Genomic DNA, 10,739 nt, shown 5'->3' with positions numbered 1-10,739 from the left:
CCACCAGCAGCATCAGTGGCAGCTTCTTTGTCCTGAGAGGGGTGGGGCCTCTGAGGAGTGGGGCCCCCGAGGGGTGGGGCCTCTGCGTGGTGGGACACAGCGACAGACCGTGGACACTTTTAAAAGGTGCAGTCACGCCTCCCACCTGTGGGCAGGACTCCTTTCCGATTGGTTCGGATGGAGTCTGGTCTCCACGGAGATGCTCCCCCACCGAAAGGGACGTGCACGCCTGCGCACACAGACGGGTCAGAGCAGCCTCAGACTGTAAAGTTTTTTTTTTTTTTAATCACAGCCGATGTAAACAGACTTTGGTGTAAAAAAAAAAAAAAAAAACAGTTTTTGATACTTACCCCCCCACCAGAGATGGCTCTGAGAAACCAGAACACTATGCAAAGCCCCGCCCCCTGCTTCAACAAGCCAGCAGAGTCTGGGAAGGTTGCTTCTGACAGATGTGTGCAAATCCGCCCCCTGCTGGTCAAGAGAGACACTGCAGGCGTCCTCAGCACCGTCCTCTCCAAGTACTTCTGTTTTTTACTGATCCTTAAAGGGAGTGAAGGATGTCCATCCGCGTCAGAACTGTTTGAAGTATAATATACTATTTTCTTGTACTATCATTGTAATGAAGTAGATTTTACTTAAATGTGTATTATAAAAAAGAAATGTGGAACCAAATGTTCTGATTTGCATTTATTGAAAAGATAATCAGATAAAATTCCTCTTTTGAAATTGGTTCTTTTGGTATCAGAGCAGATTTCTATAAACCCGTCCAGTGTCTAAATTATTAAAAAAATATTTAAATCTGCAGTGTAGATGGATGCTGCACTTCTTTTTCCACTCAGATACGCTTCGTTTAGGTTTTGAAGGTATGAAAGTTACAGCAGACAGACCTCCACCTACATTAGGCTGTTTTGCAGTTCAATAGTTAAGGTTCGTGCTAGCCATTTTGGCGAATTGAGGATTTTTTGGAGTTGAGCTAATATTTCAGCCACATGCTAGCTATTTTGGCTAATTTAGGCTTTTTTTTTGTTTTTGTATTCCTAAGCTGGGCTGTATTCCAGCCCTGGTATCAGAACTGACAGCTGTGCCCCTCTTGTAGCTTTAAATAAAGATCCAGAGAGCACAAAACTGTTCAGAAAAGACAGATCAGTTTGTTAAAATCAAACTTTATTGAAAAAAAAAAAATCAAAGGCATCAACTGAAAACCGGAACTGTGGGGAGACGTTTAGCTGAACTCTACCAGCTCAGCTGCTGCCAGAATCAGAACCAGCAGGAGGCTGGACACGGGGTCGTCCTACAAGGTCCGGTTCATAGGAGGATAAGGTCCGAGTGAGAGTTCTGGGTCCAGAACTTCATAAAAGTTCGCACTCCTGCTCTGATTGGCTACAGCAGCCTGTGAGGCTCCTCCCTGAAGCTGATGTCACACAGCAGGGACAGATGGTCAGAGGGGTAGTGGTAGGAGGGTAGGCGGTCCGGACCTATCTGCTCCTCACTGGGGATGTCCAGCAGGCTCTCCACGCTCAAAGCGGCGGGCGTGTACCAGATGTAGTCCAGCGTGCTGCGGCTCTCCCCAGAGGGGCGGATCTTCCAGGTGGTGTAGGGCGGCTCCGCGTGTCCGTCCGAGCTCAGCAGGGTGTACGCCGAAGTGAGGCCCAGCGGGGAGCAGCTGAAGCGCTTGTAGACGTCCTCAGAGGGCTCTGCGTTGAAATCTCCGCATACGACTAAGGGGGTGGTGCTGGATGGCGCCCGGTTGCGGCCACGGGAAGTAATGCTGCACAGGCTCTGCAGCAGGTCTGCGCCCTGAGCGCTCCGTAGTCTCTCCCAGCCGCTGCGTGCCTTCAGGTGGGTGACGGCCACACACAGCCTGCGGCCCGTCACCCGGCAGCAGAGCGTCTGCACGATGGCCACTTGATTGGTGGGCAGCATCATGGCCGACAGCCGCAGGTGAGCCGTGGCTTTTGGCATGAAGCGCGAGCGGCGGTAGAACAGAGCACAGCCATCGGGGCCATTGTTCCGCTCTACGTCCAGACAGGGGGACCAGGGTTTGGGCAGGAAGCTGCCCTGGTAGCCCAGCCGGGCCAGGATGGGCTGGAAGGTGTCGTAGTAGTGGTCCACCTCCTGCAGACAAAGAACGTCGGGTCTGTGGGTCAGGATCTCCTCCAGGATCAGGTACTTCCTCTCGTTCCAGTTCAGAGCATCCAGAGGACAGCGGATGAAGCCGTCTTTTCCCTCCCCAAGAGCTGAAACACAAACAAGCCTTCAGTCCATCGGAGCCGAACTCACAGAACAGAACTGGATCCAGAGCGAAACCATACTGCTCTGACCCAAACCAAACCTGAGGTCAACACAAGCAGAAACTAGAAAAGGTGCATTAATTGTGATGATGCTAGTGTGAATGCTTTTCTCTGAAAGTAGTCACTGAAGATGCTGAAACTTTTTGCTGAGAATTGTGAAGCAGTTTACTTTAATTGCTGCAGGGATTTCCTGAAAATGCAACAGCTATTTGAAAAATTTCAAATTTGCTAAAAGACTGGAAATGTGGTTAAACTATGAAAGCAAGGTGAAGATGACTGAAATTTCTGAAAATGTGGTAGTAAAATTGCTTAAAAATCCCTAATAGATTCCAACAAAAATATTTCGTGCATTGCTTAAATATGAGCTAAACTCCAAGTTAGCCCAAAAAACCCTGGGTAGATACCAAATTAGCCAAAAATGCTAGCTAGTTGCTCAAGTAGTAGCTAAACTCCAAAATAGCCGAAAATTTATCAGTAAAAAAATTAGTCAAAAACATTAGCATGTTCCTAAAATATTAGCTAACTTTAAATTAGCCTAAAAACCCTAAGTAGATGTCAAATTAGCCAAAAATGTTAGCATGTTGCTAAAATATTTGGTTCACTCAATTTTTTATTAAATGACTATAAAAGTTGAAAACATTCCCATGAATATATTTAAAGGCTTGCTGCTAATCTGCTTTAAATGTTGAAATTTGAAGACTTTCTCATTAAATTCCTATAGGGCATATTTTGCTCAATATGTCAAAAGTTTATGAATACCAAAAGTACAAGCAGTGATGTCCTGAACGAGATGAACGTTTTGATACCAAGATTGCTGAATTTGCTGAAAGTGTGACTGAGTTTTTACATCCCAAAAACCGCACGGAAAGGAGCAGGAGAATCAGTATGAATGCAGACTCTACCTTGAGCGAGAATGTTCCACTGCATGATCCGTATGGGGGGGTTGTATTTGTGGCTGCAGGGAGCCATGCAGGTGGAACGGACCAAATCCCTGTGAGGTCGGGCGGGACGCTGCTGCAGGACCTCCTCGCACTCTTTCCGTAGCTGGTCCGGGTCCAGATCCAGGTCTGGGTTTTCCTCCAAATATGGTTCTGGTTGAGGCAAGGACTGAGCCAGCGTACCGAACAGCCTGCTGCTGCCGCTGCCCCCCATCAGAGAAAGTGCTGCAGAGGAAACGGAACGTTTAGTGACAGGTACATCAAAGGTGTTTTTGGTTTTTCAAATGTCATGTAGACAAGATAATCTGATGTCTTTAATCCAATGATTATTTGGGAGTGAGATGTTGGATTAATGCATAGATTTCTTCACAAAAAAACACAATACTTTCCTGCAATTATCCACCTTTATTTAACATTTGGAGTATGTATCAACAGAACGTAGGAGATGGAAGTCATGTTACACCTTAATGTTAGCCTTGCCTATTCGAGGCATCCCTCTTTTCTTCCTTACAGAGTACAAACGAGTACAGCAGCAAGGTGCGTTTTTCCCCAAAAGTATTTGCTCCAGCATTAACAGATCTAACACTACTCTGTGGCTTCAGTGATTTAGAGAGTGATAGGAGGTGGTTTTTGAAAGGGACAGGAAGCCTAGAATCATGTCATAGATTGTCATAATAATTTAATCAACTAATTTCAAAGTTTTCTGGCATGTAAACATGTTTATTTACATGCCATACTGATGGTGACCTGACTCTTTCTGTCTTTAAGTCACTTTTATATGGTAAAGTCACAAAAATCAGCCACGGTGTACCACAGGGCTCTGTGCCAGTTCTCATCCTGTTTAGTTTAAACATTCTTCCATTAGTTAATGTCATCAGGCAGCACATCAAACATTAGTGGTTATGTTGATGATGCACCACTATACTCCTCAAAAAAACTAGTGGATGTTTCCCAGTTTACAAGACTTCAGACTATCTTACAGATTTAAAGACTTTGAGGATTTATAATTTTTCTAAACTCAGATTAAACAGATTTGTAAAACCTGAGCTCAGCATGGATTCTCTCTGAACAATAAGCAAACACACACTTCCCTCATAACCAGCAGAAACAGAACGTTTAGATCCTTTAAATTTGCTGATTCAGTATGGGGTAAGATAGCTGTCAAAAAGAAACGTATTTATAAATCATTTTTTGTATTCACAAAAAGAAATTCGTATTCATAAATACAAAGTTGTACAAAAATTTATATTTTGTGCCAAACTTACATAAAAAATAGGAATACAACATTTATTTTTACGTTTAACATGTCTCTTTTGAATACGAATTTTCCTCGTTTTGAATACGACTTCTCTCTGTCTGACGTAGTTTTGACAGTTAGGTAACAGGAGAAATCCGTATCCAAGACAGAGAGAAGTCGTATTCAAAAGAGACATGTTAAACGTAAAAATAAATGTTGTATTCCTATTTTTATGTAAGTTTGGCACAAAATATAAATTTTTGCACAACTTTGTATTTATGAATACGTTTCTTTTTGACAGCTATCTTACCCCATAATTCAGCAGTTTTTCTGGAGAAGGCAGCATTTAAAAGAACTGAAGTGACAAAGTGTAAATGTGTCCTGGATCTGTTTAAAATATTCTGCCTCAAATATAAAAGCTTTTGTAAATAAAACAAGTGGAAGCTGCTGAAGTCGGTCTTCAATTTGAGTTCGTACAGAAACAGACGAGCTAATTAGGATGGAAGAATTATTCCAGATGTAGAAGCTCCAGCTGATCACCAGAGTCCAGCTCCTTTAGAGCAGGGGTCCCAAAACTACGGGCCGTGGCCCACCTCCACATTTGACCCGGGCCCCTGAATGATAACAGAGATGCACGATTGTTTTTTTTTTTTCCCCCAGCCTGGCCATCGGCCGCATCAAACGTTTATTCTACCCTGCTGCTTAATTTTGGCTAAAAACTAGGGGTGTAAGGAAAAAAAATGATTCAATGATATATCACGATATTTTGTTTGGCAATGCTTGTATCAATTTAAAAATGCAAAAAAGACTATATTTAATTATTATTTAAGAGAACCAGCTTGTGTTAAAAGTTCAGTCAGCCTCGCGGGTTTTGTTGTTTGTGTTTACTTGGTATGGGTATCAAAAAGAGAAAAATAGTTTGTGTAGAAACTTGGGAAATATCGTAATATGTATCGTATCGTGGGACACATATGTATCGTATCGCCAGACTCTTGCCAATGCACATCCCTACTAAAATGGCATAGTCATATTTAAAATAAAAACACCTAATAGATCAAATTCTGATCCGAATGGGTAATTTCTCTAGTACCTTTACCAACAAATAAAGAATCTCTAGAAACAAAAAGTATAACTTCGACAAATCAGGTAGCATGTTGCTAAAATATTAGCTAAACTCCAAATTTGTCTGAAGAACTTAAAAAAAGTCTAATTTTGACAAAACAGCGAGCAGGTTTCTAAAGTATTATCTAAACTTAAAATGTGCATAAAAAAACTTTTTTAAAAAAAGTCTAATTTTGACAAAACGGCTAGCATGTTTTTATTTTCCTCAGTCTGGCCATGCAATCAAAACCCGCATCAAACGTTTATTCCACACTTCTGCAAGTATTTTTTATTTTCTTCATTAAAACGGGTTATTATTAATTTTCTGACTTTTTTCTGTGAATATCCCAGAAAGAGTTATTATTAATTGCCTGTGTGGCTTTCTGGAAAACTTTATCCGTTTACGTAAAGACACACCCTGTGATTTTTACACCTCCTCTCTTAGCCTACAAACAGACCCCGGGTCCCCGTCAGAGAAGAAAACAGTTATGTGGCCCTCACCAGGGAAAAGTTGTGGACCCCTGCTGTAGAGGACCAGACCTGATGAAGATCACAACCGACTCCAACTTACATCAAATGGAGTGAAGTTTATTACGTCCAAAGTCTCCGTGTCATCCCTCAGTCCTCGCCCTGTGATGAGCTGGTAGCCTGGATCTGTACAGGATGCCTCAGTGACGAGGAGGAGGAGGAGGAGGAGGAGTGGTCAGGAACGCTCCTCCTCCTCCAACACAGTACTGAGCTGTCCTGCAGTCTCTGTCACCTTAAACGCCTCTCAACAATGAGAGTCTGTGACAACAGCAGACGTTTCTGCAAAGCTTCACACCTGCTGGTCCTATAACCCCTTCATCCTCATGGTGGGTGGGGGGGTCACGCAGGAGAATCTGTTGGTACTTTTGGGCCGTGGTTCCGCTTCAACTCATCACATTCCTGCGTGCACCACTTAACCCGGTTAGCAGAGAACGCGCATTCAGCTGCATTAAAAAATGCACGAGGGACTGTCCTATCATGTGACACTAAACTGCAGGAGGGGGGGTTAAAAGTGCTGACTTCAGCACAAAGCACAGACAAAGCCAGCACAGAGAGCTGCCCACTGCTGGACACACTGACCAGAATATGCTCCGCCCACCTCAACAACTTTTTCTTTTTTTTTTTTTGCAAAAACAGAACTCTGATGGGACCTACCCACCTGTCAATCAAGTAATGTGCCTTCATTTTTGCTTTTTGCAAGATTAAGCTGAATTAAATTGTGTAAAATGTGTTTTTTTCTTACAGACGATTCAATCAGGAGTCGTTTTCTTTCTAAAAACAGCCTCCAGTGGTCTTTGGGGCAACGGCAGCTATTTTATGAACTGGAAGGTGGGGGCTTGGTCACACCTTAAGTTGAAGATGATTTATGAAATGTCAGCTTTTTCAAAAACATTAAAACAAATTTAGTTCTGGGCGGTGCGGCTAAACGGATGTTGTAACACTCGTGTCAAAGTCAAGTAATTCTATCTGGCCCTCCAGATCATTATCGTTTATTTCTAACTTGTATAATTTTGACAAAATGTATATTTATGGAGAGTAAAATACTGAAAGTTATTTAAGGTTTAAGTTGATTTATTCTGGAATAATATTTCTGCCTTTTTATTATATTAAACGGTTTTAAAGTTTTAAAAATTGACATTCTGCTAGATTTTTGGGCTACTTTGGCATTTAGCGAATATTTTGGCTGGCTATCAGCTTCAGCGTTTTCAGCTATCCTCACTAGCATCTTCAGCGGCCAAATTCAGCCTACGGCATTCACACTAGCATCACCGCAGAAAATGCTATATATCTAGTTCATTATTAGAATAAAAAGTTACAGTTTTAAAGTTTAGTTCTAGAATGTTCATTAAATGTTTATCCTGTTCGGCCTGCAGCCTAAGGTGTGTTCTTTATTTTGGCTCCTTGTGTGATTGAGTTTGTCACCCCTGGTTTAACAGAACCAGAACTACCTCAGTTGATTTGATTAATGTGAGAAGAGCAAATATTTTATCTTCAGTTTACTTTTTAACCAATAAAGTACCCGTACGTACACTAACATGACCTTCAGACTAGCATCATTACAGTACAGAGTTCCCTTGCTATATTTACAGATCACCTTTTGTGGTTGTTGCTGTTTTGAAATGTGTAACAGTGTAATTTGTGTGTTTTTTTTAAACGGTGCAAAGTTCTGTGTCCTGATTGGCTGTAGACCACTATCAATTAATCTCCTGTTCTCACCTCGTTTGTCACATTTCCATACATTTTCATCGTGATCAGATCTTTCTATAATACAGGACGTACTTTTCTAAAGAGGTTTGAACTTTGAGAGTTTTAACATGAAAGAATAGTTCTAAAATGTTCATGTCTGCTTGAATAAAACAGCATACTGAGGAGTTTTACAGCTTTAATTACATCTGTAATCGTTATTTTTTGAAAGAAACTCCTGCGGTAAATGAGGGTCAACACCGTCAAAGCAGTGGACTCACAGCACCTCCTAAGACCAGAGAGACGACTGACACTCTTGAGTTTAAAGATTTTTTTTTTTGTTTGAGGATTTTTCAAATTAATTTTTTCAGAAAAACAAAAACCGATACAATATAAAATGACTGCTCCCCGTGGTGTTGCAGGAAAGGAGTCAGGATATCTTTGACCTTTGACTCTAAAGCAGGCTCGGTGTTTCGGTGACACAGACAGCGCAGTTACATAAGCCGCTGCAGCCAGCTGAACCTCTCAGCTGTTAAAGCCGCAGCATCCCAACATACGAGTCAGCACAACTGATCCTGTCTGTGGGAACAGCCCAGACTCAGATCTGGACCCTGTTCAGTTTCTCTGATCATCTTCTGATCTATTGTAAAAGTGTTCAGTGCTTTTTTTATTATTATGATGATGCTATTTTGAGTCAAAACAGAAAAACAGTTTTTTTGTTTAAGACAGTTTCTGAAGAGCAGCAGGAGTTCCTTAGAAGTTCATCTCTGAGTTGGGGTGCAACAAAAATGGTAATATCAAAGTTATCCAGTCATACAACTTTGATCCAGATTCCAGCTCAGAAGAGGAAAACAACGTTAATGGATCCATTTGTCTGCAAGTGGAAGCATCAGAATAGAGCAGAGCAGAAAAACTGTACCTTGCTGCTGGAGCACCTATGTCACTGCTACAAGCTTTTGTCAAGTTATATTTATCAAATGCTCCTGATTCACAATTATTTGAATGGAAAAATACTCAAGAATACAATTTTAATCTTAATTTTCTTTATACATGCCCTCCATTATATGATAAATGGCACAAGAACACGTTAAAAACATAAAAAAATACTTTTTTGTTGGTATTTAGGTACATTTTATGCAACCATTTTCAAAACACACACACACAAAAAACTAAGACTATAACTTTAACTAAAAGATTTTAAAGAAAATATTAATAATCAGATTTAGGATGAACCCTGTGACCCCTCCCTTTGTAGCCTACCTGTGAACCAGGTCAGCTGCTTAAGGTTTGATAAAGAAAGTTCTATTTTTAACTAGATTTAAAATAGATTTCACTTTTTCTATTGACAAAGTTATGTAGGATTAAAGTTATTTAAACATTAAATTTATTTTTTTCTTATCTTGTTTGTTTTTCCATCATTAGCCTGACTGTTGACGTCATCTTTTGTGTCAAAGATTAAATTTTATTAAGAGGAACAAAAAAACTTCTCAATTATTAAACAAGAAAAAAGACGAACTTTCTGAACCGAGTGACTCATTCAATCATTTTCACCTGTTTTCAGTACACTGTGCACTGTCACGCGCCGTACCTGTTGCCGAGCCGCTTCCGGCTGGTCCATTCATCGGCTGGCTCCCCGCTCCGTTTCCCCCCACGACGGAGTGGCAGCTCCGAGCCCCCGCCGCGCGGCGCGGAGCCCCCAGCGAGGTCGCACACACCTGTCCGAGAAGAGCCGAACAGCGCCGGGCCGGGTTCATGGTTCACACGGTTCGGGTCCGCTTAGAAGCTTTTGTCTTCAGAGCTGGAACCGGAGCTTCGGCTCGTAGAAGACACGAGACACGGTCCAAAAGCCGGTATGTTACGTCAGCCCCTAGTGGAGTTACAAAACACCGGCCCGGGGCGGAGCTCACTGTGGACCGGTCCGCAAAAGGTCGTGGAGCGTCGGAGAACCAGATTCCGAACACGGAATACAGTAATGAGCCTGACCCAAACCGAACCAAAGCCTTTTCTGTTTTTTTAGGGGTAGAACAAATGTCCAAACACTCGAGTCACGCAGACGGACACCCCTCCATGAACTGACGAGTGGAACACGCCGCTCGGAAACTTAAAACAGAAAGGCGGAAACCAGTGGAAACGGGGCGTTACCTTCTCCACTTTTAAACCAATCAGTGTTTAGTGCGACTTTACGACTGTAGTGACGTCAACCACACGCTGTCAGCTCGTTCTTGTGTAATTTTCCTCTGAGCAGAGAAGCCTTCTGAATCACTGTTCCGTTTCTAAACCATCTACAAGCATAATTTATCAGAGCTGCTCTTAATCCTCATGTTTACTTAAGAACTAACATTCCTTTTCATCCCTGAAGGACTTTATTCTTAATGTCAGTCAAAGTGTGTCAGAACTCCCTTAGATGCTGTGGATGTGGGCGGAGCCAATCCAAATGTCCCACTTCAGGCTTCAGAATCCTGACTGATCCGTTTATCTGTCAATGTCCGGAACTCACTGATGAAAACGCTCAGAGAAAACAATCACAAACGTCTCTTAGTTTCTCCAAAGTACCAAGTCTCATATTTTTATTTGGGTTAAAGATAAATCATAACTTAGTTTGACGTTTGACAAGACTGAATCAAAAACAAGAAATAATATAAACACAAAATAAATAGCCAAAGAAGCTCAAAGGAAAGTGGAAACAAATCCATAGTGTTCAAAAATAAATACACAAATAAAACAGAAAATGGTTTTAAAAATGCTTGGAAATTAAATAAGATAAGTAAATAGTTTCAATGAAGATTAGTGTAATGTTTTTGTCTTAAACAAATATTATCCTATTTATTAAAATTCCAAGAAGAATAAAGACGATAAAAATATATAATTATATCTCTAAATGTTACATTAAACCAAACAAGACAACGAAAACATAAAAAGCTGAAAATAAACCCAAAAAGATTATAAATGTATGGTGGTCCT

At 41.4% G+C, this 10,739-nt stretch overlaps 2 protein-coding genes across 6 annotated transcripts in view; one reads left to right on the top strand and one right to left on the bottom strand.

Moving 5' to 3' along the window:
* LOC112153353 (ETS-related transcription factor Elf-2) overlaps positions 1-667 on the top strand; it is a gene marked incomplete in the record, with an annotated part of 8,669 nt that extends 8,002 nt beyond the window's left edge. For all 5 annotated transcript variants that reach the window (XM_036214101.1, XM_036214099.1, XM_036214102.1 and 2 more), the window contains 1 exon segment: positions 1-667. In XM_036214101.1, coding sequence (XP_036069994.1) covers positions 1-36 — 36 coding nt within the window.
* A 365-nt stretch (positions 668-1,032) lies between these two features.
* Positions 1,033-9,895, bottom strand: LOC112153354 (nocturnin). The gene is made up of 3 exons (XM_024283519.2): positions 9,367-9,895; positions 3,194-3,454; positions 1,033-2,237 (listed from the first exon to the last, which is right to left on the bottom strand). The coding sequence occupies exons 1-3, from the start codon at positions 9,530-9,532 to the stop codon at positions 1,381-1,383; spliced, it is 1,284 nt and encodes a 427-aa protein (XP_024139287.1). The 5' UTR covers positions 9,533-9,895; the 3' UTR covers positions 1,033-1,380.
* Positions 9,896-10,739: the final 844 nt, after the last annotated feature.

Source organism: Oryzias melastigma, linkage group LG10, assembly GCF_002922805.2.
Source record: "Oryzias melastigma strain HK-1 linkage group LG10, ASM292280v2, whole genome shotgun sequence".
NCBI classification, from domain to species: Eukaryota; Metazoa; Chordata; class Actinopteri; order Beloniformes; family Adrianichthyidae; genus Oryzias; species Oryzias melastigma.
This window is presented reverse-complemented; position numbering and strand designations above follow the sequence as displayed.

Coding starts and splice junctions, on each gene's coding strand:
- LOC112153354 (XM_024283519.2), bottom strand. CDS start 9,532: ATGAACCCGGCCCGGCGCTGTTCGGCTCTTCTCGGACAGGTGTGTGCG. Junction 3,455..9,366: donor CGGAAGCGGCTCGGCAACAG/GTACGGCGCGTG, acceptor TTTCCTCTGCAG/CACTTTCTCTGATGGGGGGC. Junction 2,238..3,193: donor GTGGAACATTCTCGCTCAAG/GTAGAGTCTGCA, acceptor TTTGTGTTTCAG/CTCTTGGGGAGGGAAAAGAC.